The following is a 27135-nucleotide window of genomic DNA, read 5'->3' on the forward strand; positions in this document are numbered from 1 at the left end:
TTGGACCAGGGCAATTCATGATTTCTCAGCTAACTTACCTCACAGGGTTGTTGTGTGGATAAAATGAGAAAAGAGGAGAACCACAAGTTTCATCTTGAGCTGGAAAGCTGGAGTATAAATGTAATAATAATAATAATAATAATAATAATAATAATAATAATAAATATCCAGCCTGCTGCCCTTATTTTGAATTGAAAGCCTGTGAGCATGTGTGTGTTTGTAGGAGACTGAGTTTGGAGTTGAAGAAAGAAAATGAGAAGAGAGAAGGGGGTTGGGGAGAAATAAAATATGACTCACATTTGTTTTGCAAAATAATAAAAATCAGTGTGGGAAATAAAAGTTGCCTAACGGATAAAAGAAGGGAAGGCGAACTTACTTAGTCCTCTGAATGCAGTTCAGCCATAACAGGTGAGAGATTACAAGCCAAGACAGGCGGAAAACTCACCCTATTCCTGTGACTGCAATTTGCTTTAACTGGTCTTAATGTTGATTTATTTTTGTTAGATAGTTGTGATCCACCCTAGAACCGTAGGCCTTTTGTAGCAGGCAGATAAGCAGAACAGGTAACTAGGTGCAAGAATCACTTTATTATACAAAGCCATTGCTAGCGTTCTGAAACACAAAGTAGTTCTTATGTACGTATTGTAAATAAATTGCAATATAACTCATATTTAAAAACACACAGAAATGTATAATCACAAAATTAAAGCAGGGATATGTCTAAGAAATACTGTATGGAATTTGAAATGAACTTAATCCATCTCTACTTCACAACATTTCCTTCCACGTGTTCTAGTGTTTCTCTATATATTTTGAAGAAGTAGAACTATTAATGGAATGGGAGGGCTTAAATTATTTTCTTCTTGTTTCAAAATAAAAACGATTGTATTACACAAATGGGGAGGCATCTGGATAATGGACAACTTCTAAAAAGCATTTTAAAGACTATTCCTCAATTATCTTGGAATCCCTGATTACAAATGGTTTAATTCTCTTCTTCTATTGCATTCTATTGTTCCTGGTCTCAATATTGAGCTAAGGCAGAGGCTCAAGTGGCTGGCTGCCTCAGATGCAGTATCGATATCCAGAACTTTTCTTTCCCCCTGTTATGTACTGAGTTGAATAGGATCCAAACCGCAGCAGTCTGATTGGTCCTAGAACAATAGGATCCTAAATGCAGCAGTCTGATTGGTCCTAGAACAATGCAGCAGTATGATTGGTTGGCAGGAACCACCCAATCCTGCTCCAGATAGAAGTGAATCCACAACCTGTTTGGCTTACAGTAGAATTACGGAATTAGCCAATCATGTGCAGCCCATTGTGTAAATAATGTATATAAAGCAGATACTTTGAGGGGACGTTCATTCATTCCTCCTCACCAAGATGAGCTGAATAAAGAGCATGAAATCACTTTGCGACTCTGAGTATATTTCACCCCCCTAACCATTTAAATAATGGTGGAGTGCACACTAACGCATGTTGCACTCTCAAAAGGTCTTTTAATTAACACATGTAGCGCTATAACACATCTCTGCTTTTAAGCTTGGCGTTTGGTCTTTGTCAACACTGAGCGGGAGTCATGGTTACCACAATTATGGTGGTAAGAGTATCTGTATCATGTTCTACTTCATAGATTGTTGTGAAGGCAAAAAAGATAAAGAGCTGTAAGTACTGTGGTACCTTGGGTTAAGAACTTAATTCGTTCTGGAGGTCCGTTCTTAATCTGAAACGGTTCTTAACCTGAGGTACCACTTTAGCTTATAGGGCCTCCCGCTGCCTCTGCGCCGATGGAGCAGATTTCTGTTCTCATCCTGAAGCAAAGTTCTTAACCTGAGGTACTATTTCTGGATTAGCGGAGTCTGTAACCTGAAGCGTCTGTAACCCAAGGTACTACTGTATTTAGGTTTTTAAAACTCCTGTCTATTATTTGTATTTAAAAAAAAATCCTGTACAGATGACTACTTAGTGAAGTTACATGGAGGAAAAGTAACAAATAGAACACATTTCATACCATTTTCGGGTACCATAGATTTGGATGCACCAGGTTCTGGAACAAAGCAATCTCAATGCTGCTGCCTTATTGCCACATTACAGCTGTCATGAAGAAGTACCGTATTTTTTGCACCATAACACTCACTTTTTTCCTCCTAGAAAGTAAGGGGAAATGTCTGTGCGTGTTATGGAGGAAATGCCTACGGGTGGCATGCCTACGGATTTTCCTCCTCTAAAAACTACGTGCGTGTTAAGGTCGGGTGCGTGTTATAGAGCAAAAAATACGGTAGCTGTTTCATCACATCAATCCACAAAGAAGATATACACAACATGCATCATTCTAGGAAACAAGCTGAAATCCTGAAAGTACAAACAATGTAATATCAAAGCAAATGTAATATGTACATGTAATATGTAAATTCACGCCTCTTGCAGTGGTTTAGAGATGAAACCAAAGACCTTTGAGTAGGTGATCGAAAATTGTTCATTACTTTTAGTCCTTCAAAAAAATTTTTTTTGTACAAACCAAAGAAAACGTAAGCTGCCACTTTCTTTGAAAGAAAAGAACTGGGATTCAATCACATAGCCAAAATGCAGGTTTGTGCAGTGTTCTGCGGCTACAAACCCATTTGAAAAAAAGAAAATGATGCGGAAATGCTCTAAAAAGTGTGATATAAATCATTAATGGTAAGCTCTGTGCAAGCAAATGCTCATTGTTGTATATCACAAACAAATAGGAACAAACACTCAATAAAGACCAAACATCATCTAACGTCTGTGCAAGCAAATCAACATGAATACTCAATAGGCAGACAAGCTGGAGCAGCTTTCAGACTTCCCGTCCCAATTTAACTACATCATACCTGCATTTTCTATGGGGGCGGGGGAGAATAGTAATTTACTTGTGTGCCCAACGCTACCCTCATTCTCACCTCCGCCCCACGTTCCATCATTTCTACCACTGAAATCAGTAAATACCTTTGAGAAAGCATTAAAAAAAAAAAGGCGTGGTGTGGCAGTGCAAGCGTCTCACTTCCAGGGCATGCACAGGGAAGTTGATGCTTTCCCTGGCATGCGCCAGAGCAAAAAAGACCATTTTTACTACCTTTCAAATAGACTTTGTCTACTGTCCACATTTATTTCCACAGGAGAGAAAAAAGTAACAACGTAAAACAGACCTCCATGGAGTTTGCTAGTCATATGCACTATGTGTGCAGGGAAGGTGAGCATGACCAACAAATACCAGAATTGCCTCTTTCTCTTCCCTGTTGCTTCTCTAATAGTCCCATGGCTCATCGTCTATGGCTTTCCACCCCCTTTTCAGTCCTCCTCTGTAGCATATCGTTGCCTGGAGCAGCAATAAACACAGCAGCTGCAGAAGATCAGCAAAGCCAGAACTGTGTGGCTCACAACAAGCACCCCAACTGCAAAAACGTACAGGATTTTATCACAGTAATCTTGAGGGTGGTGGAAAGGTGGGATGAAATTAGGTAGGTAGACGGAAAACACCCAGTAGTTCCCCAGGATGAACCAGAGGAAGAGGAAGAGGCTGAGGGTGAGGTGTATGTAATATTTGTGAGCATTCTGTCTCCAGGGATACTCGTCGTCATCGTCATCGTCAATCATAACCGATTTGGTGAGCAGCTGCCTCATCCGGGTGGAGTCAAAGAGCAGAAGACCAACCTAGACATTGCACAAAGGTTAAAAAAAATCCCAGTGGGATCATTATATTCCAGATTTGGCTCCTTGGTATCAAACATTTGTCTTCATTTAACAACATTTATACAGTGGTACCTCGGGTTAAGAACTTCATTCATTCTGGAGGTCTGTTCTTAATCTGAAATTGTTCTTAACCCGAGGTACCACTTTAGCTAATGGGGCCTCCCTCTGCCGCCACCGCACAATTTCTGTTCTCATCCTGAAGCAAAGTTCTTAACCCGAGGTACTATTTCTGGGTTAGCGGAGTCTGTAACCTGAAGTGTATGTAACCTGAAGCGTATGTAACCCGAGGTACCACTGTATGCTGCTGCTTCGTAGCAACATCTCTAAGTGGTTTACAATAAATGTTAGGCAAAATTGCATACAAAGTAGTGCAAAGAAATATGCATCAAAATACTGATGGATTTTCATGTGGACTTTTTTTTAAAAAAATCACAGACTGATGTGGAAATGTGAGAAAAAATGAGAAACTGACAGGAAACTGACATTAAAAGGTTCACACACACAACTAGTTGTACTGAATAAAATAGTTTAAATAGTAACATTTTTAAAAGGCCACACAGTGTATGATCCTTTCTCAATCCAGAAGTCTCCTCCTGAGTCAAATCCTTATTTTCTTGAAGTTAATTCACTAAGATATAACCATGGTGCTTTGGTGTTTTCTTTTGTATCTTCTATGAATGAAGATAATTCCATACAAACTTCATCACAAATCTCCTCAGAGGAAAATATTATTCAGTGAACAGCAATACCTTCAAACTGCCAACCACACCACCCACAAGCAGATATAAGGGGATTAGCGGCTGGACTGGACAGTCGTCTAAAAACTTCATTCCTGAGGAACAACAAACAAAGTAAATTATTTTGATCAAGTCTCACGTGCAGAAGCAAAAGGGCAGGTGCACTAATTCACAACTGCAGTGGTGCTACAGCCCTGACACATTTTGCACAACATGTAAAATAAGAGGAGAGTTCCAGAGGGTGGCAACATGAGAACGGGCCTTTTCTGCTGTGGCTCCGTTTGTGGAACGCTCTTCCCCTATTGCATTCACTACATATCTTTAAGCATCAGGCAAAAACTTCCCTCTATAACCAGGCCTATAGCCTTTGGATATCTGTGGCCTTTTAGAAGTGGGTGGGATGTTTACAATGTATTTCTCTTTACTCTAGGTTGTAATCTGAAGGTAAAAGGACCCCTGACCATTAGGTCCAGTCGTGACCGACTCTGGGGTTGCGGTGCTCATCTCGCTTTATTGGCCGAGGGAGACTGCGTACAGCTTCCGGGTCATGTGGCCAGCAGGACTAAGCCGCTTCTGGCGAACCAGAGCAGCACACAGAAATGCCATTTACCTTCCCGCCAGAGCGGTACTTATTTATCTACTTGCATTTTGACATGCTTTTGAACTGCTAGGTTGGCAGGAGCAGGGACTGAGCAATGGGAGCTCACCCCATCGTGGGGATTCGATCCGCCAATTCAAACTACCGACCTTCTGATCAGCAAGCCCTAGGCTCTGTGGTTTAGACCACAGCATCACCCGCGTCCCATAGGTTGTAATCTATCTGGAGTTTATTGTGAAGGAATGGGTTTCCCAAACCCCAAAACTGACTGTGCAGGCAGTTTTTAAACTGCACCAAAATCCCCATTTCTCCTTAGCTAAAATGCATAAACTTTAGCCGTTGAACAAATGCAAAACAAGAACACAGCTCTCTCCCTTATCAGTTTGACGTCAAGACTGGCCTTGACTTTACCAGTAGAACAGACACAGACATATCTTATGTCCTGACCACAAATGACGCAGAGACCCAAGTCTGGGACTAACGCCAGAGCATGTTCTCGGAAGTAGTGACCTCTTGCTCCAAGATAGGAGTAGGAACAGGAATATCCTTTTATGGTCAGTAGTACAGGAAGGAAGATCCTTTTATGGTTGAGAGTACCAGAGCAGGAACATATGTGATGTCAACCTGCGTATACAAGTTGACATGGCTGGGGAAGGGGGAGAGGATGCCTGGACGGTATATATACTGCATGAAACTTGTCATTTCTTTGGACTTGCTGTGGACTCACCACGCAAGTGCCTTCTGCTATCCGGAGAGCAGAATAAACTCTTTCTTTGAACCAACTCGGTGTCATTTTGACTTCCTTCCTCCTGTCACGGAGCAACGCAGACCCAATCGGTGAACTCCAATAAGGCTACAATTGTCTGGTTGGTTGGTTGGTTGTAAGTTGCTTTGGGCTGCCCTGGGCAAGATTAAGTGACTAAGAAATAATCATGATATCATTATTGTCAGAGCTGCTTCCAGATCCGAGCTCACAGAGGATCACGCTAGCCAGCATTCACTGTATAAAAGTCTTTATTGATTTACAGTTTCCATTTTCAAGCTGTAGCGCGCAACTCTACGTCTTATAAGCTAGACCGGCGAAGCTCCGTCTGAGTCTCCGCCTCCTGTACACCAACTTAATACCCTAGCCTTACTCCACCTTTTCCTCCTGACCGTTCTTCTCTGGGTCCCTCTGCCCCCCGTGGTCTCTTCCTTCCGGGACTCTTCTGACGCTGACCCCCCGGACCCTTCTGTCTCCTTGCGGCGGGCTTTAGGACCTGGCTCCCTTTCCGGGCTGCTTACTGTGCCGCCTTCCTGTGCATTTGAACTTGGCGCACGCGCCCAACCTCCCACTTTCCGTTTGACCGTTTCTTCTCTCTCCGATGGAGATGTGGCCACTCCTGACTCATGTCCTCCCCCCTGCGGCGAGCCGCCTGATCCCGATGCCTGGCGCCCTTCCTCCCCACTGCGCTCTGTTGGGGATGTTGGCCCCGATTTCCAACTGCTGCTCTCTGAACCCCCTTTTGTCCCTTCTTCCTGGGGTGTCCCCCTAAGCTCCCCCCTTGCTCTGGTCACGGGCGCTCCTTTCTGTGAATCTTCCGATTCACTGGAAAGACTCGGAGATCTCGGGTCGTCGTCATCGCTCATCTTTCCTTCGGACTCCTCCCCTTCACTCTCTGTTTCCTCCCTTGCCCTCGCCTCTGCTCCTGAACCCCTGACAATTATCATAATATCATTATCATTCCTGCCAAAGTTAGGATTACCAGTGTCCTTCCAGCAGATTCCTGCAATTTCAACAACTGTCTGACATGCAAGGAATTTAGGAGGTGATGGCTCTCTTGACATGCGGAAACAAAGAAATACCTAATTTCCTTCATGAAGCTGGAATCCAATAGTGTTTTTGCTCAAGCAAATCAGACTTCTCTTCATGCAACAGAACTCCCCCTTCTACCCCACCCCAACCAGAACCAAAAACCTGCTATGGAAGGTGGGAAGCAAAAACCTGCTTGCACATTGTTGGATTTTATCCATATCATTTAACTCATTATCTCCTGGTTGCTATAGTATTTTTATTTTGGCAGTGTACTTACCTGTAAAAGCCATAGACAGTGGTAATGCTAGGAAAGCAAGGAGTCCAAAAATGAAGGAAGCTGTAAGGAAATAAATGACAAGTTATAGATAGTGGTAAAACATCCTCCAAATGCCCTCCATTTTTGTCACATACACAGGTAGACAGTAGGAATGAAGGAGCAATTAAATTCTCTTCTCATTTAATGGCAAACCTATCTAATTCATACTTTCCAAAGCAATATAGGAACTGAAACACAGCCATTTTTCAAAATTGTCACCACTCTAAAGGTTGCAATAGCAATGTGTAAAAAAACACATATACTGGGTATATACGGTACATATACTGGGTAAAGGTAAAGGGACCCCTGGCCTAGGCACAAAGTCCTCCTGTGGGATTTCAGCACTCCTGAACGCCGTCCCTGATTCGCACCACTAGATGCAGAACTTCAAAGGAAACAATTTGGATGAAAGGAATGCACATATTTCAAGAGAGAAGGGGGAGTAAAGCCTGCTAACAGAAGAGATCTCTGACAAAACAAGATAAGAATAAAACATGAGAAGATACGCCAAGACTCGGTACAGCAAATGGCTGATGGGGGAGGGGGGGGAAACCTCTCCCTTCTTTCCCTATGTGATTAAACAAGAATCCCCTCCCCTCATGAGTCAGAAATGTCGTTTTAAGGACTTAAGCTGTGGATTTAAGGCTGTGTGGAGATAAACTTTCGAACCAAAGCACGTTTTAAGAAGAGCGTGGAATGTGTAAGAGCTTTGGAATGACGCAGTTAAAAATGCCGTCGTCATACTGGGAAGTTCTGTCGGAGGTCTTGAGTCTGGGAGGAGAAAGAGAGAAATAGAGCTGTTTATATATTGTGGGTTAAACTCCTCAGTGGGACTTAAGAGCGACAGTTTTACGAGACTATGATGGAAAGAGTGATGTTATCTATGAAGGAGACGATATATGGAAACCATCTCAATTTGAGGATTGGAAGAACGGAAAATTCGCACAGGACTATTATTACTATTGGTGTTTATCAGCTTAAGGAGACTATCAGAAGAGATCATAAAGAAAAAAGAGAAAATATATGAACAAGATGTGATGTGGAAACAGCAAGATAAGATGGGATAGAACTATGAACTTTGTTTGGACTGATTTGGACTGATTGGGACATTAATGCAGCAGCAAGAAGATGATCAGAATCCCCCTTCAGATCTTGAAATATGGGTCCCCCCAACAAAATTTAAAATTCGGCTTTGTAATTCGGAATTTATGTGATATGGTTTAATTTGATGTGATTGGCCAGTTAATAAAAATTATTTTTTTTTTTTAAAAAGAGAGAGTTACATATGTATTGTTTTTAATGCAAATTACTGTAACCATGTGGAGAACAGAATTTAAAATTGGAACAGTGGGGAACTTTGAGAACCGAAATGGATGGATTCATCCATTGCTATCAGACAGTGATGCAAACTGAGTTGGGGCAGGTATTGCTTGGTTGCAGCCTCCCTGCTTGACCTGCAATCAGCATCCTTTGCGGAATCCCTGTAGTGCTCCAGATCTCTTGGCACTTTCTCCCTTTCTCAGGCAACCTACCATTGCTGGCAATTTTGGAGATGCATCGATGGCACGCTTTCTCGAAGCCTGCAACCATTGCGAATGACAGTCTTCTGCAGACCTTGGGGAAACAAGAAACCATGTGTTTGATTTTAACTTAAAACACACCCACAAATTGCAAAAATCAGCTAAGAAGAGTCTCACTATAAAGGCCACTTTTTTGTTTTCTTTCCTTGGTTAGGGCTTCCACGAGCCTTTGGGAGAAGCCTTCATCCTTTCGCAAGTCAGAGACATTCAGCCACCCAGGGGCCAGAAGCTCATTGCAAAACAAAACTGAGCTCAAGAGGAAGTCTAACGTAGAGGGCTTAGGGCATGAGTTTTGACGCTTTTAATGCTATTTAATGCATTGTGTTTGAAACCTCAGGCAATTGACATCAGAAAACTCATGCAAAACTGAAGCAGAAAACACCGAAACAGTTGCTAAACTTACACTGTTGCGTCGTTCAAATGCTTAGAAAAAGAGCAGGAGATGAAAAGTAGCAGAGGCAGAATCACACTGTTGTCTAGATGTTTCCACATTTAAGGCAAAATTGTTCTGAAATTTGTAGTCATGATGACATAGACAAGTCAGGAATGCATAAAAAATAATAATCTCTCTTTACAGCTAAACTCCAGCCTAGGGAGACTGGCATATAGATAAATGTGCTCCAGTAACTTTTTACAAAATAAAAAGGCCAGTTTTCCATGTTTAAAAGTTAAGTCTGGCTTCCCACCCACTTGCAGCATTGAGATCATCTTACAAACTCCCACAGATGTCACAGGAAGGCCCAGAGAATTAACTGGGCATTTGTAGGTGAAATAAGATACTTTCTTCCCTTCAGTCAATTCACATTCTTCCCCAAGAAGTTTTGGAACAGATGTAGCATCTTAACAGCAGCTCGAATGCAAAAGGGGAGAAAATCTAGAGAGATATTCTAAAATGCACACTATTTATAGATCTGTCACACAAGGCAACAAACATCCATTAGCTTCTTCCAAGCTGATGGAGGAGTGTGTGCTTGTTTCAACAGCTGGATCCTTCATGGAATACAGGAAGCTGCCTTATACAATATCAGGCTCTTTGTCCACCTAGCCCGCCATGATTTACTCTTGACGCTACATCAGGGCCGGTCCTAACATTTGGCAGTGTGAGGCAGCCACCTCAGGCGGCAGCAGATATGGGGAGCCAGGGAGAAGGGGTGACAAAGCAAGAACATCGGAAGAGTCCTGCTGTACCTAGTCCATCATCCTGTTCCCCAGGTTGCTGCTGGTCAGATGCCTATTTGAAGGAGCTGCAGCAGGGAGAATACTCTGCAGGTTGAGCAGCAGAACCTTGCTGAGGAGTGGGCCTTGTGGGTGGCCTATGATGCTGACCACTCTTCACAGAAGCTCAGGCCATTGCAGCTGTTCCATAAATTTAAATAGCATGAACTGGTGTGTGTGTGTGTGTGTGTGTGTAAGGGGGCAATATTTACCGTATTTTTCATCCCATAGGACGCTCCGTCCCATAGGACGCACCTACTTTTTTGGGGGGGGAAATAAAGGGGAAAAAATTGCTGCCGCCAGTTCCCCCCGGTGCGCAAGGCTTGCCGACACCTGCGCGAAGCATGGGGCGTCCTCCGAAGGGCACCCCGTGCTCCGCGCTGCAGGCTGCCGCCTGCAAGCCTTGCGCTCCCGGGGGAACTCCCCCCCCCGGGTGCGCAAGGCTTGCAGGTAGCTTCGTGGAGCCTGGAGAGCGAGAGGTGTCGGTGCGCACCGATGCCTCTCGCTATCCAGGCTTCGGCGAAAGCCTGCATTCGCCCCATGGGACGCACACACATTTCCCCTTCATTTTTGGAGGGGAAAAACTGCATCCTATAGGGCGAAAAATACGGTACCTTCCTAGCTGAAAGGATAGTTAGATTATTCATTGTGGCAAATAAATACTCTCAACAAGTATACATTCTTTTTATTGTTTACTTACTTATTTTGAAGTTTTGCACCTGTCTTTCTCAACCATTTCGGCTTAAAGCAACGATAACATACATATATACATGATGCACATACAGGAGGAGGAGGAGTAGGAGGAGTTTGGATTTGATATCCCGCTTTATCACCACCCGAAGGAGTCTCAAAGCGGCTAACATTCTCCTTTCCCTTCCTCCCCCACAACAAACACTCTGTGAGGTGAGTGGGGCTGAGAGACTTCAGAGAAGTGTGACTAGTTCAAGGTCACCCAGCAGCTGCATGTGGAGGAGCAGGGAAGTGAACCCGGTTCACCAGATTACAAGTCCACTGCTCTTAACCACTACACCACACTGGCCATGAAGGCTGTGTAGTCCAACCCCCTGAATTTTTGCCCGTTGTGGGGCTGAAACCCACAACCCTGAGGTTAAGAGTCTCATGCTCCTATCAGCTGAGCTATCCCAGCAGCCCCTGGCCCTCTGCAGGATGGGGCCAGATTAAAGAGTGAGTTCCCCTCCTTCTAAATAAGCAACATGACCTGGAGTAGAGTCTTTTTTGGTCCTTCTCTGGCTGATGTGTTGGGCTAGGCTGATGTTACCCTTGCTATGCTGTTCTTCTTGGGAGCCCCAGGGAGCAACGTCCCGGTGATCCTTTTCCTCTTAGCAGGTTGTGAGGCCTAGGGTGGATGCACTTCAGCTCTGCAGTCCATAAAATCAATCAAAAACCAGGGGTAGTCTATATGATGTTATCCAGATGTCCTTGGACTCCAACTTCCATCAGCTCCAGCCAGCATGGCCAAAAGTGAGGGATGATGGGAGCTGTAGTCCATTGACACCATGCTGGCCACCTTTGATGAAGCTGAACAATAATACAGTGGTACCTTAGTTCTCGAACGACTTGGCTTCTGAACAAAAAGTGTTCTGGTTTGCAAATGTTTTTTGGAAGCCAAACGTCCAATGCAGCTTCCACGTGACTGCAGGAAGCTCCTGCAGCTAATCAGAAGCTGCGCCTTGGTTTTCAAACGGTTTCAGGAGTCGAACGGACTCCCAGAACGGATTAAGCTCAAGAACCCAAGTACCACTGTACAGCACAAAGCAAGGAATCACCTTACAGAATGAGCCACCAAAGCTAGATCAGCCCAGTGCCTGCTGAGAAAGGAAGTTTTGCAACCTTTCCAGGAACAGATAAAAATGTAGGTTCTGCTTCTAGCTGTTACAGTCCTTAGTTGCTGTTAGCATGACATAATGAACAATGCCAGCTGAACTGATTTCACCAGGGGAAAGTAAACCCTGGTAGAGCTTGTGAAGATGGTGCAACTGGCCCAACTTGCAAGGGGCAAAATCAGTGTTCGGAGACCATTTTAAAAGCCTTGCTGGCAGAAAACGAGCAATTCCATCCCACCTGATGAAGAGATTTGTGCAACTCAAAAGCTTGCATATCTTTTACACCAACAAAATCTGATCCTCAAGATATCCAGGATTATTCACCAACCTATTCATCCCCCTTTTCATCATTCAAGACTGACAACAGCAGCCACACACTCACTTTTCCCCTCCAACAGCTAATGCCACACTGTTCCTAAAGTTGCTGGCAACCCCACCTATTACTGTTAGGTGCAATTGCTTCCCGGCGCCATTCCCTACTCACCTTACTATTCCAAGCAGAGATCTGGGAAGAAAAAACTGGAGCCAATATTCCTCAAGAAAAAGTGTGTGGTGTTAAGTGACACACTGGATAAAGCCTCTCTTTGCATCCAGGTCTTTGAAGCAGCTGAGGCGTTTAATTCCTACGTTCTGAAGCCCCTTTGGGGGTCACTGGCTGTTTGTGAGCTTCTGCTTCTCTGCATCTCTGCTCCTGCTGTTGTGATGAAAGCTCTTATCCTTTATTCCCTGCACTCCCACATTCGGTTCCCTCCACAGCCAAGCAACTGCATGCATTCAACTTGCCACCAGAGGACAGTAAAGGAGCCTTGGAACTTTTATGAAAGCAGGTAGTCATAAAGCAGGTATGTCCTCTGGGTTGTTTCACTGCAATTTTCAGAGTGGTTTGACAGCCAGCCTCTCTTCCCACCCTGGGATTTTAAGGTGGGTCTAAGGAGGTCTAAAAGATGCCTGCTTCTTGGGAGAAAAGCAATGACAAACCTAGACAGCATCTTAAAAAGCAGAGACATCACCTTGCCAACAAAGGTCCGTATAGTTAAAGCTATGGTTTTCCCAGTAGTGATGTATGGAAGTGAGAGCTGGACCATCAAGAAGGCTGATCGCCAAAGAATTGATGCTTTTGAATTATGGTGCTGGAGGAGACTCTTGAGAGTCCCATGGACTGCAAGAAAATCAAACCTCTCCATTCTGAAGGAAATCAGCCCTGAGTGCTCACTGGAAGGACAGATCCTGAAGCTGAGGCTCCAATACTTTGGCCACCTCATGAGAAGAGAGGACTCCCTGGAAAAGACCCTGATGTTGGGAAAGATGGAGGGCACAAGGAGAAGGGGACGACAGAGAATGAGATGGTTGGACAGTGTTCTTGAAGCTACCAGCATGAGTTTGACCAAACTGCGGGAGGCAGTGGAAGACAGGAGTGCCTGGCGTGCTCTGGTCCAGGGGGTCACGAAGAGTCGGACACGACTAAACAACTAAACAACAAGAAGGAGGCCAGGATCTTTTAAACTAAGGCTGCATACACAAGATACCTTTAAAGCACATCCCCCCCCTCAAATAAGCCTGAACACTCTAGTTTACCTGTCACAGAGTTAAGCAAGCCTTAAACAAACGACAATAGCACAAAATTGTTTGAGGGGGAAATGTGCTTTGAATGTACTTTAAAGGTATGGTAGTGTTCACAGGGTAAATCTAGACCCTTGTGTTAAACTACCAGATCATTGGGGCAAGGGGGTTTCACCACACGGGAGAAACCTGTGGTTCTCTTATCTATAGCATGATCATTGCCATGTATGATCTGAAGCTATTTCTTCATGATACATCTAGGCTTCAAATGGAACTCACGCTCTTCCATGTGGCACATTGGGGTTGGAATGACTGGATTGTTGAGCCAATGGTCAAGCATTTGGGCAGGGGCTAGGCTTTGAACTCCCGATTTTCCCATTCTACCCTCCTGCGACACCCTCCGCCCAGATGGGAGAAGCGTGAACAAGTACCCAACCTTGATGACTAATGCCAATAATGTAAATGTCAATGCTCAAAAAGAGGAGTTAAAGGTCTGTTTTCCCCCTTATTATTCAAATCAACATGCCAAATTAATAGCAATTTAGACACACCATGTCTTACAAAGAACCATGAATACATGGAATGGTTTTAAGAAAGAAGAAATGAATACATTTTCATATAAAAGCCTAGGCCAGAGCAGCAATCATTGTCATTATGAGGACTGTTCCTGCACATTCAAAGCTTGCTCCAATTATATTTTCAGCTTTCGCAGAATTCTCCTGCAAAAGCATAACATTGTCTGGTGAATTTTATGGAAGGTAACTTCTGAATTACACAAACACACACAATACTACTGGCAACTCCAGAGACTGCCATTGTTTGAGACAAGAAGGTGGTGTTGAGATGAGTCCAATACCATATTTGTTCTGGTTGCTCTGGTCATGGTGCTGTTCAGGTTCTTCAGATCATTTGTGTACTCACATCATAAATACCAATATTCTGACTGTCTATGAATCATGCTAATAGGGCATGATAACAGGGCAAGCTAGCCATTTTTGCCTTCCCATAGCCCACTCCCTTGAGTAAGGATAGGGCCTTCTCACTGGTCAGCCCAGCAGTTGTGGAACACCCTTCCTTAGGAATTACGAAAGGCCTCTTCAGAAGTACACCCTTCAAGCGTGTCTTGCAGACCCTCCAAGTATCCCTATTCTGCAGGGACAGCCCCCAATTTACAGAAGCCACCCCAGTTCCTGATTTGATCCCAGAATGTCCCATTTTTCCTTAGGACACCCCTATTTTCATCAGAGAGATGTTGGAGGGTATGGACTTATGCGATTCCAGAGCCAAGTAACTATAAAACCTTTAGAAGACATCTGGATGTCAGCATCGCCCTTGAGCCAGTGCCACCAACTGGACTCATCCACTTCAGCCCCGACTGGGCTAGGCGAGCTGGGTAGCACTTCCAGAGACCACCTTCTGCACAGGAACAGGTCAAAGTGCTGTGGACTCACAGCTTAGAGTTGTGAGCACCGCATTCACTTCCACAAGAAGACAGTCGTCGCACAGCAGAGTACAGCAGAGTATATAAACAACTCAGAGAGCAGCTCTGTAGAATATCTTCTTTATTCTATCTACAACTATACAAACTATATACAGAGCTTAATAGGTCTAAGTATAAATAAATGCTGCACTGCACTGAGTGTCTGCAGCTGCCCTTAGCAGCAACCTTATCTCTACACATGATCTCTAAGACTCAGTCTCTCTCCCTCTCCGACACTGACTGACTGACTGATTTGGTGCTGGAGCAGAATAAGTAGAGAGCAGAACACGCCTCCTCCTCTCTGGAGAATCAGCAGACTCCTCAGGAGATTCTTGGATATGGGAGGGGTGAAATCTCCTCACTGAAAGCAGCCTTGTATAGGGAAGGGCTTTTTTATGTTTAATGTTTTTGTATATGTTGGAATCTGCCCAGAATGGCTGGGGCAACCCAGTTAGATGGGTGGGCTAACAACAACAAGAGTTGCATAGGATGTCCCTATTTTCAATGGAGAAATGTTGGCAGGGTATGCAAATATTTTAAATAAAGACACAACCCTGGAGAAATCTGTTTGTCAAATGCAGCACTCTGCATCCTCTCCAATGCCAGTATCCTGCAGCCCGGATGCAACAGCTGATTGGTGCAGACTGATGACCTTTCAGGTTCCTTCCTGCTCTGATTTTATGACAGCCTTGAAGCAAAGGCCTAGGAACACTGTCAGTCTTGATGTCATGTAATTGCACACTCAGTTGTGCAAGCCTTCTCCTTCCACCCCCATAATTTTACTACTCTACAAAAGACAGGTGGAGGAGGGAGCAGGTAGAGGCAGGCTGCTGGAATCCCCTCCCCCCAAACAAGATGTATCATTGTATAATCACTATAATTAAGTTGTCTCTGTTCTCTGTTAGAACGGTATGACAGTAGGTATTTAATAAGCCAGTTTCCATCAAAAAGCCTCTCTTTCTTTTTTCAAAATCCCAGCTGCATTGCAGAGAGCTTTAAATAGCACACACTTATTCGGAAGGAACAATTTGTGCCAGGAACCAGAATCCCACCCCAAGCAAGAGGGATGCATAGGCTTCTACCATGGATGCCCCCAGGCCAGGTTGCATCTGCCCACGCTTGTCAGGGTTGCATCCTGAGTTCACACCATGATCCCCATCAGTGTTTCAGCATTGCATGATTTGGCGTCCCCAGCCTCTTATCAAGCAGCACCACACCAATCAGTACTTGTACACAACCATTTTTTTGCATGGTCTACGCACTAGAGCCCCCTTCATGGATCACTGCCTTGCCGTGGCGAAGGGGCTTGAATAACTCAGAGAAGCTATGAGCTATGCCGTGCAGGGCCACCCAAGATGAACAGGTCACAGTGGAGAGTTTTGACCAAACGTGATTCACCTGGAGGAGGAACCGGCAAGCCACTCCAGTATCCCTGCCAAGAAAACTCCATGGACAAAGACAACAGGCATATAAACATACATTAAACATAATAGAAACACCACCACCCGACCCCACCCCCATCCATCTTCCCTCTCTCCACCCCCCTTTCTTTTTTTTCTCTTCTCCCCCTAATGCCTCAACAAATGAAACGGATTTGTATAAATGTTACATGAAAAAAAAAATACGAGGCACTACACTTCTGTAAAACAAGAAAATCCTTAATAAAATATAAAAGTTATGACGCTGGAAGATGAGCCCCTCATGTCGGAAGGAGGCTCAGTTGCGGATATGCCTGGAAGCGAAAGGAAAGTCCAATGCTGTAAACAAAAATATTGCATAGGAACCTGGAATGTAAGAACCATGAACCTGGGTAAGTTGGATGTGGTCAAAAATGAGATGGCAAGAATAAATATTGACATCCTGGGCATCAGTGAACTAAAATGGACGGGAATGGGCGAATTCAATTCGGATGACCATCATATCTACTACTGTTGGCAAGAAACCCATAAAAGAAATGCAGTGGCCCTAATAGTCAACAAAAGAGTGGCGAAAGCTGTACTGGGATGCAATCTCAAAAATGATAGAATGATCTCGATATGAATCCAAGGCAGACCTTTCAACATCACAGTAATCTAAGTTTATGCACCAACTACCAGCATGAGTTTGACCAAACTGCGGGAGGCAGTGGAAGACAGAAGTGCCTGGCGTGCTCTGGTCCATGGGGTCATGAAGAGTCGGACACGACTAAACGACTAAACAACAACACGCACTAGAGCCATTTAAAAACAAAACAAAACAAAACAAAACAAAACAAAACAAAACAAAACAAAACAAAACAAAACAAAACAAAACAAAACAAAACAAAACAAAACAGACATCTGACTGGTCCAGAGGACCACTGAACCTGACAAACAGAAGCCCACTGTAGAGGTGTGGTGGCTGTAGTAGCAGGGCCTATTGAATTAAAAGTCCAGACCCTCACAGGTGCCTTCTCCATGGCTTCTGGAGAACCAACTGCCTCTCCAGTCCAATGGTGTAGGGAACACACCAGATAGGAGGACATCAAGAGAAGGCAGGGCCACTATCTGGGGAGGAACCTTCAGCATTTCACAGTTTGATGAGGGCACTCCCTCTTCTGAGATCCTGGAAGCTCATGTTACGGCAAGCGAAAAGGAACATTTTGAGGGTCATTGTCCAGACAATGAAATTGAAATTGTGAAATTGAAATTGTGGCCTTGGGAAAGGCTTGAACACTACAATCCAATTTTGATCTGGGTATCTGTGGATAATGTGTTTGGAGATCAGTGCCGTGTAGGACCACTTAGGTACTTCCTTGAAAACAACCTACTATATTAATGTAACTTTCTTTTTTCAAACAATTGGTAGGTACTGACAGAATTTTGTAGGGCTGTGAATTGGTCAGCACATTCTAGAGTGTAATTTCACAATTCTAAACACAATACTTGCTTAATGCAAACATTTATTTAAAAGAAACAAAAAACCACACAACACTAAAATGTTTAACAAATCTAGGTACAATTTAGCCACCCCTGAATTCTGTCAATCATCAACAAATTGCTTTAGGAAACAATGCTCAAATGTGGGCTTTTTCAATCAACAAGCATCCATCCATTTGGCAATGCTCTCATGGAAAAGACAAGAACATCAGCTCACCTGTGTTGAGATGGAACAAATGTTTTCTTCTAGTAAGCTGTAGGGAAGGTTCAGTGGAATCGGTTCTGATAACGATCATACACTTCCAAGAATCATCCCCTTTCTCACAAGAAGTCAAACATTGGTCAAAACCGAAAAGAACACTCACTTTCAAAGTTTAGAGAATTTTCTTCACATTGTACTTCTCTGCATTCCCAGATAATCTCTAGAATGAACTGCCCAGAATTGTTTCCACCTTTGAGTTAGTTTAAGTGGTTTCTGCAAAGAGAAGGTCTGAAAGGTTTCCAGCAAGATACAAGCTGCACGGGGTAGTGGGACAAAGTTAGGAAGGTGGATCAGTTGGGATGTATTCAACACTAGAAAACAGAAACTGAAAGCATCACCTTGTGAAAGCAAACCTGAGAGCCCATTACAAGGTACAAGCAGGGGGGGAGGAAGGGGTGTGTGGTCTGGTGCCGAGGGCCTTCTGGCTCACTGCGAGAAGCCAAGTTACAGGGAACCAGGCAGAGGGCCTTCTCGGTAGTGGCACCCGCCCTGTGGAATGCCCTCCCACCAGATGTCAAAGAGAAAAACAACTATGAAAATTTTTGAAGACATCTGAAGGCAGCCCTGTTTAGGGAAGCTTTTAATGTTTAATAAAGGTAAAGGGACCCCTGACCATTAGGTCCAGCCGTGACCGACTCTGGGCTTGCGGCGCTCATCTCGTTTTATTGGCCAAGGGAGCCAGCGTACAGCTTTCGGGTCATGTGGCCAGCATGACTAAGCCGCTTCTGGCAAACCAGAGCGGCGCACGGAAACGCCGTTTACCTTCCCGCCGCAGCGGTACCTATTTATCTACTTGCAGTTTGACGTGCTTTCGAACTGCTAGGTGGGCAGGAGCAGGGACCGAGCAACAGGAGCTCACCCCGTCGCGGGGATTTGAACCGCCAACCTTCTGATCAGCAAGTCCTAGGCTCTGTGGCTTAACCCACAGCGCCACCCGTGTCCCTATTTTAATGTTTAATAGGTTATTGTATTTTAAGTGTTCTGTTGGAAGCCGCCCAGAGTGGCTGGGGAAACCCAGCCAGATGGGCGGGGTATAAATAATAAATTATTATTATTATTGTGGGTGTGGTCCACCCTGGGTGTCATCACTGAGGGGGGTGAGAAAATGCCGGGCGGAACTCACCGCAGGGCCTGCAGCACATCCAAGCCACACGTCTCTCCTGGTGGCTTGGGTGTGCGCAGGCTTCGCGCTGCCCAAACGGTCCACCCGCTGCCTCCCCACCAAGCTGTAGGGCAACTGAGTGGGAGGCGGCAAGCAGACTCCTCAGAGACCCCGCAGTGAGCCCTGCCCCTATGGGGCTTCCTGCACTGCTGGGTACAAGGCATAACACCCCCTAGAAATCAAAGCAATTGTATTGTCGAGAGAAGTGCTGGGAGGTGTTTGCTATTTTGACTTATAAAATATGAGCAGCAGGGGGAAAGTGGGGAAAAAGTTATACAGGATTTCTTGAGATATGTCGAATTCATTGGGTATTTGCTCTACTTCTAAGGGCAATTCCAATGTCCCCTCTTACACTTTCCCTGCTGCATGGCATGGGACAAGCTCACTGGCCCTAGACCCTTCAGCATGTTTCTCCCCCCCCTTTTTTCTATTGCACAATTTATTATTACAAAAATATTATTAAAACACATTAATATACAGTGGTATCTCGGGTTAAGTACTTAATTCGTTCCGGAGGTCCGTTCTTAACCCGAAACTGTTCTTAACCTGAAGCACCACTTTAGCGAATGGGGCCTCCCGCTGCCGCCGCGCTGCTGGAGCACGATTTCTGTTCTCATCCTGAAGCAAAGTTCTTAACCTGAAGCACTATTTCTAGGTTAGCGGAGTCTGTAACCTGAAGCGTATGTAACCTGAGATGCCACTGTAGAGTCCTTCCTAGCGAAAGTGCGACATGAAAAGGACGAGCTTTTTCAGACAGTAAGAGACAGAAATGACCGCTCCCCGCTTAAAATGGGGGGCGCCCTTTGCGTGGACGCGCGCAGCCCCTGGATCTGGAGCGGAGCCATCAGCATAGGCTTGGCTTTGCCTTCCCTCAGGTGGGATACCTGGAGGTCTCCGCCTACCTCAGTCAGTTGTCCAATCCCACCTGGGGGAAGCGTTGCCAAGGAGACCAGGCCAGGTAGGGGAGGGATTACCTGCCCACACAATAGAGGGAGGATCTTACCTGGGAATCCTCACTTGGCTCCAGAGCTTCTCCCACCCTGCCCACCCTCAGTTAATGTCTTATTTTGCAGGTTAACTTTTCTTCACAGGTTTTGCAGGTTAACTTTTCTTCACAGGTATGCAGGCGCTGCTATGTTAAGGTCGCTGTTAAAGGGCTGGAAAGGAATTTCCCTGCATTGGCAGGTTTCGCCTTTCCCGTAGCAAAACGTCACAACTTTGGCGGTATCAGGCCTTGGGTGGAATCCTTTTGTCCACCTTCCTCTTGCGGCGGCGATACCAGGGTTCCCCGTTAAAGGGGTTTTCTGAAGGGAGGCTTTGACCGTACACCGAAAGGTCGTCATTGCTCCCTCCTGCGGCGGCGGCGTTACGGGGGCGGCCATCTCTGCTTGAACATATGTTCTCCAGAGCCGGCCCATCCCCCCCACACACACTGGATAACCCTGATGCTCCCTAAGTCCCCTGCTGGGGACCAGGGAGAGAGAACGCCCAATGCCTGAGCCAAGGTCTACCCACATTTGAAATTTAATAAAGTTGTGGCCAATTTAATCCCATAGCACGTTGTCTTGAGTCGTTATTCACATGATGGGGGGACCGTGCAGGATCTGGGGACTCCGCCTGTCCACGCAAAGTCACAGGAGGTCAGGTCCCCTTAGTTCCTCCTGGGGAACAGTGAACTGCACTGTTCTCTTTGGAAGAAGCAGAGCATTGATGTGGAGGAGAACTCCAGCTTCAGCAATGGTCACATTCGCAAACAGCTTGTTCAACTCATCATCGCTTCTGATCGCCAACTGGATGTGCCGTTGTTATGTCCTAAAGTTTCACCCTGGGCCAGCAGGGGGATAGTGTAGATAGTTTTCACTCAGGTCCACGTCAGTTATTTTAGGCGGGAAACCCTGGGTTGTTGTTGCTACAATGTTGACAGCCGGCTGCCTATAAAAGCAGGCCGGCTGAGCTGTTTGCTGTTCAGTTCTGTCCAGCTTACAATAAAGAGCTCCTCTGGAGAAATCACTGTGTCATCTGCTATGTTCGCCCACAACTTAACACTGGCGACGAAGGATGGGATCGATGGACATCAGAGCACAGCCAGATGCAGCCACCCTCTGAGCAGAGCTGAATCACTGAGCTGAATCACTGAGTGAAATCACTGAACAGAACCAATTCAGAGCTGACAGTTCTGGCTAGAGCACGGTGTTCCATCCATCGCCCTTCTCGCCGGCATCGGAATCATGGCTTCACTTGTGCCTCTACCGCCGTTTGCGCCAGCCTCTGAATCATGGGACTCCTACCTCGCTCGGTTCGACTGCTACCTCCAAGCCAACGAGCTGACGCAAGTATCACAGGAGCGGAAGCGGGGCCTATTCCTCAGCCTCTGTGGGCCTGAGGTGTTTGAGACGGCCCGAGCATTGGTTGCGCCTGCAGCAGTCCAGGCAACACCGTGGGACACGATCCAAGAGAAGCTCCGCAACCACTACGCACCAAAGCCGTCCAAGATTGCTGCCCAATTTGTTGCCTCTTGTTTTCACAAGGATTTCCCACCAGCTCCAGTAGCTCTGCAGTCAGATATTCCAAGACGGCAGCCATGTACACCCGGGCTCCAACCCCCACTCTTTCTGCATACCGTCTCAAAAGATGTCCAATGCAGCCCGCTGGGAACTGCAAGCCAGCTTGTTTTTTTGTTCCCTGGTTGCAGGCTTTGCTAGCTTCTTGCCACGCCCAGACACCCTGCATCCTCCTTCAGTGAAACACTTGAGTTATGACTCTTCTCCAGGCAACGGAATAATTTCCCCCCTTCAGGATGTTTCTGATGGGACCCAGTCCCATTGCCCTCCATGTGATGGGACTGAATTGTCTGCGGTGGGGAGCATACTTGACTTGTGGAGTCTCCCCACACGGTTTAGAATGCTGTGCGATCAAGATCCTAAATTGTGCAAGGAGCCTCCATGTTGTAGGTGTTCAGCACCACAACATGAGAAGCATGACTGCAAAGGGACAGAGGGGATGGGAGAGGAAGCAAAGTTCTGGCCTCCTCCTCCCCTGCCCCATGTGACGGGAAGAATATGAATAGGGCTCTAATTTCTGTAATGAGCCTGGCTGGGAGTTTCAGATAGAGAGGGGGGGTTGGAATTCTCTCTCATCAACACAATTACAGTGGTACCCCGCAAGACGAACGCCTCGCAAGACGGAAAACCCGCTAGACGAAAGGGTTTTCCATTTTGGAGGCGCTTCGCAAAACGAATTTCCCTATGGGCTTGCTCCGCAAGACGACAGCCCATAGGGAAATCTCTGGGACAGCGGGGAAGCGCAGCGCGTCTTCCCCACTGTCCTCGGACTTCCTCCCGCCGCCGGGCATCGGAACGAAGCTCCGATGCTGGGCGGGGGGGGGGGGGAACCTTTCAGGGGAGCGTTTGCAACAGTTTTGCACCATTTTTGAGTGAATTGCAGAACGTCATATTTTTGCTGACATTGTGACCGCGCGGCTTAGGGATTTTTTCAGAAAACTGTTTTTCCGCAAGTTCAGACGTCGAGGGCTAATTCTGTTTCCGATGATAAAAACCCTTCTGTTTCCACTGAAAAAACTTTCAGGGGAGCATTTGCAACAGTTTGGCACCATTTTTGAGTGAATTGCAGAACGTCATATTTTTGCTGAAATTGTGACCGCGTGGCTTAGGCATTTTTTCACCATTTCAGCAAAAATCTGACGTTCTGCAATTCACTCAAAAATGGTTCCAAACTATTGCAAATGCTCCCCTGAAAGGTTTTTCGGTGAAAAAAGATGGGTTTTTATCATCGGAAACAGAATTCGCCCTCGACGTCTGAACAACTTTTTTTGAAAAAATCCCTAAGCCGCGCGGTCACAATTTCAGCAAAAATCTGACGTTCTGCAATTCACTCAAAAATGTTGGCAAACTGTTGCAAATGCTCCCCTGAAAGGTTTTTTTGGTGAAAACAGATGGGTTTTTATCATCTGAAACAGAATTAGCCCTCGACGTCTGAACAACTTTTTCTGAAAAAATCCCTAAGCCGCGCGTTCACAATTTCAGCAAAAATATGACGTTCTGCAATTCACTCAAAAATGTTGGCAAACTGTTGCAAGTGATCCCCTGAAATGTTTTTCGGTGGAAACAGATGGGTTTTTATCATCGGAAACAGAATTCGCCCTCGACGTCTGAACAACTTTTTCTGAAAAAATCCCTAAGCCGCGCGGTCACAATTTCAGCAAAAATCTGACGATCTGCAATTCACTCAAAAATGTTGACAAACTGTTGCAAGTGATCCCCTGAAATGTTTTTCGGTGGAAACAGATGGGTTTTTATCATTGGAAACAGAATTAGCCCTCGACGTCAGAACAACTTTTTTTGAAAAAAATCCCTAAGCCGCGCGGTCACAATGTCAGCAAAAATATGACGTTCTGCAATTCACTCAAAAATGTTGGCAAACTGTTGCAAATGCTCCCCTGAAAGGTTTTTCGGTGGAAACAGATGGGTTTTTATCATCGGAAACAGAATTAGCCCTCGACATCTGAACAACTTTTTTTGAAAAAATCCCTAAGCCGCGCGGTCACAATTTCAGCAAAAAAATGACGTTCTGCAATTCACTCAAAAATGTTGGCAAACTGTTGCAAGTGATCCCCTGAAATGTTTTTCGGTGGAAACAGATGGGTTTTTATCACCGGAAACAGAATTCGCCCTCGACGTCTGAACAACTTTCTTTGAAAAAATCCCTAAGCCGCGCGGTCACAATTTCAGCAAAAATCTGACATTCTGCAATTCACTCAAAAATGTTGGCAAACTGTTGCAAATGCTCCCCTGAAATGTTTTTCGGTGGAAACAGATGGGTTTTTATCATCGGAAACAGAATTTTCCCTCGACGTCTGAACAACTTTTTTTGAAAAAATCCGTAAGCCGCACGGTCACAATTTCAGCAAAAATATGACATTCTGCAATTCACTCAAAAATGGTTCCAAACTATTGCAAATGCTCCCCTGAAAGGTTTTTCGGTGAAAAAAGATGGGTTTTTATCATCGGAAACAGAATTCGCCCTCGACGTCTGAACACCTTTTTTTGAAAAAATCCCTATGCCGCGCGGTCACAATTTCAGCAAAAATATGACGTTCTGCAATTCACTCAAAAATGTTGGCAAACTGTTGCAAGTGATCCCCTGAAATGTTTTTCGGTGGAAACAGATGGGTTTTTATCATCGGAAACAGAATTCGCCCTCGACGTCTGAACAACTTTTTCTGAAAAAATCCCTAAGCCGCGCGGTCACAATTTCAGCAAAAATCTGACGATCTGCAATTCACTCAAAAATGTTGGCAAACTGTTGCAAGTGATCCCCTGAAATGTTTTTCGGTGAAAAAAGATGGGTTTTTATCATCGGAAACAGAATTAGCCCTCGACGTCTGAACAACTTTTTTTTAAAAAATCCGTAAGCCGCGCGATCACAATTTCAGCAAAAATATGACATTCTGCAATTCACTCAAAAATGGTTCCAAACTATTGCAAATGCTCCCCTGAAAGGTTTTTCGGTGAAAAAAGATGGGTTTTTATCATCGGAAACAGAATTCCCCCTCGACGTCTGAACACCTTTTTTTTAAAAAAATCCCTAAGCCGCGCGGTCACAATTTCAGCAAAAATATGACGTTCTGCAATTCACTCAAAAATGTTGGCAAACTGTTGCAAATGCTCCCCTGAAAGGTTTTACGGTGGAAACAGATGAGTTTTTATCATCGGAAACAGAATTAGCCCTCAACGTCTGAACACCTTTTTTTGAAAAAATCCCTATGCCGCGCGGTCACAATTTCAGCAAAAATCTGACATTCTGCAATTCACTCAAAAATGTTGGCAAACTGTTGCAAATGCTCCCCTGAAAGGTTTTTCGGTGGAAACAGATGGGTTTTTATCATCGGAAACAGAATTCCCCCTCGACGTCTGAACAACTTTTTTTTGAAAAAATCCCTATGCCGCGCGGTCACAATTTCAGCAAAAATCTGACATTCTGCAATTCACTCAAAAATGTTGGCAAACTGTTGCAAATGCTCCCCTGAAAGGTTTTTTGGTGAAAACAGATGGGTTTTTATCATCGGAAACAGAATTAGCCCTCAACGTCTGAACAACTTTTTTTGAAAAAATCCCTAAGCCGCGCGGTCACAATTTCAGCAAAAATATGACGTTCTGCAATTCACTCAAAAATGTTGGCAAACTGTTGCAAATGCTCCCCTGAAAGGTTTTACGGTGGAAACAGATGAGTTTTTATCATCGGAAACAGAATTAGCCCTCAACGTCTGAACAACTTTTTCTGAAAAAATCCCTAAGCCGCGCGGTCACAATTTCAGCAAAAATCTGACGAACTGCAATTCACTCAAAAATGTTGGCAAACTGTTGCAAGTGATCCCCTGAAATGTTTTTCGGTGAAAAAAGATGGGTTTTTATCATCGGAAACAGAATTAGCCCTCGACGTCTGAACAACTTTTTTTGAAAAAATCCCTAAGCCGCGCGGTCACAATTTCAGCAAAAATATGACGTTCTGCAATTCACTCAAAAATGTTGGCAAACTGTTGCAAATGCTCCCCTGAAATGTTTTTCGGTGGAAACAGATGGGTTTTTATCATCGGAAACAGAATTTGCCCTCGACGTCTGAACAACTTTTTTTGAAAAAATCCGTAAGCCGCGCGGTCACAATTTCAGCAAAAATCTGACGTTCTGCAATTCACTCAGAAATGTTGGCAAACTGTTGCAAATGCTCCCCTGAAAGGTTTTTGGTGAAAACAGATGGGTTTTTATCATCTGAAACAGAATTAGCCCTCGACGTCTGAACAACTTTTTCTGAAAAAATCCCTAAACCGCGCGTTCACAATTTCAGCAAAAATATGACGTTCTGCAATTCACTCAAAAATGTTGGCAAACTGTTGCAAGTGATCCCCTGAAATGTTTTTCGGTGGAAACAGATGGGTTTTTATCATCGGAAACAGAATTCGCCCTCGACGTCTGAACAACTTTTTCTGAAAAAATCCCTAAGCCGCGCGGTCACAATTTCAGCAAAAATCTGACGATCTGCAATTCACTCAAAAATGTTGGCAAACTGTTGCAAGTGATCCCCTGAAATGTTTTTCGGTGAAAAAAGATGGGTTTTTATCATCGGAAACAGAATTAGCCCTCGACGTCTGAACAACTTTTTTTGAAAAAATCCGTAAGCCGCGCGGTCACAATTTCAGCAAAAATATGACATTCTGCAATTCACTCAAAAATGGTTCCAAACTATTGCAAATGCTCCCCTGAAAGGTTTTTCGGTGAAAAAAGATGGGTTTTTATCATCGGAAACAGAATTAGCCCTCGACGTCTGAACAACTTTTTTTGAAAAAATCCCTAAGCCGCGCGGCAACAATTTCAGCAAAAATATGACATTCTGCAATTCACTCAAAAATGTTGGCAAACTGTTGCAAGTGATCCCCTGAAATGTTTTTCGGTGGAAACAGATGGGTTTTTATCATCGGAAACAGAATTCGCCCTTGACGTCTGAACAACTTTTTTTGAAAAAATCCCTATGCCGCGCGGTCACAATTTCAGCAAAAATCTGACGTTCTGCAATTCACTCAGAAATGTTGGGAAACTGTTGCAAATGCTCCCCTGAAAGGTTTTTTGGTGAAAACAGATGGGTTTTTATCATCTGAAACAGAATTAGCCCTTGACGTCTGAACAACTTTTTCTGAAAAAATCCCTAAGCCGCGCGGTCACAATTTCAGCAAAAATCTGACGATCTGCAATTCACTCAAAAATGTTGGCAAACTGTTGCAAGTGATCCCCTGAAATGTTTTTCGGTGAAAAAAGATGGGTTTTTATCATCGGAAACAGAATTAGCCCTCGACGTCTGAACAACTTTTTTTGAAAAAATCCCTATGCCGCGCGGTCACAATTTCAGCAAAAATCTGACATTCTGCAATTCACTCAAAAATGTTGGCAAACTGTTGCAAATGCTC

At 44.7% G+C, this 27135-nt stretch overlaps 1 protein-coding gene across 3 annotated transcripts; it reads right to left on the reverse strand.

The window, feature by feature from the left end:
- Positions 1 to 1932: 1932 nt before the first annotated feature.
- Positions 1933 to 18003, reverse strand: TMEM272 (transmembrane protein 272). 3 transcript variants are annotated; one of them, XM_082216544.1, is made up of 7 exons: positions 17954 to 18003; positions 13911 to 14078; positions 12284 to 12611; positions 8693 to 8774; positions 7122 to 7181; positions 4464 to 4546; positions 1933 to 3675 (listed from the first exon to the last, which is right to left on the reverse strand). In XM_082216544.1, the coding sequence occupies exons 4-7, from the start codon at positions 8748 to 8750 to the stop codon at positions 3313 to 3315; spliced, it is 564 nt and encodes a 187-aa protein (XP_082072670.1). In that variant the 5' UTR covers positions 8751 to 8774; positions 12284 to 12611; positions 13911 to 14078; positions 17954 to 18003; the 3' UTR covers positions 1933 to 3312. The 3 variants fall into 3 exon arrangements, with proteins under 3 accessions (XP_082072670.1, XP_082072671.1, XP_082072672.1); XM_082216545.1 differs by lacking the exons at positions 13911 to 14078; positions 17954 to 18003 and adding an exon at positions 9144 to 9248 and having other exon boundaries at positions 12284 to 13063; XM_082216546.1 differs by lacking the exons at positions 4464 to 4546; positions 12284 to 12611; positions 13911 to 14078; positions 17954 to 18003 and having other exon boundaries at positions 8693 to 8732.
- Positions 18004 to 27135: the final 9132 nt, after the last annotated feature.

The sequence above is a fragment of the Podarcis vaucheri genome, assembly GCF_965113315.1.
Source record: "Podarcis vaucheri genome assembly, chromosome: 3".
Lineage (NCBI taxonomy): Eukaryota > Metazoa > Chordata > Lepidosauria > Squamata > Lacertidae > Podarcis > Podarcis vaucheri.

Coding starts and splice junctions, on each gene's coding strand:
- TMEM272 (XM_082216544.1), bottom strand. CDS start 8,750: ATGGTTGCAGGCTTCGAGAAAGCGTGCCATCGATGCATCTCCAAAATT. Junction 7,182..8,692: donor CTCCAAAATTGCCAGCAATG/GTAGGTTGCCTG, acceptor ATTTCCTTACAG/CTTCCTTCATTTTTGGACTC. Junction 4,547..7,121: donor ACTGTCTATGGCTTTTACAG/GTAAGTACACTG, acceptor GTTGTTCCTCAG/GAATGAAGTTTTTAGACGAC.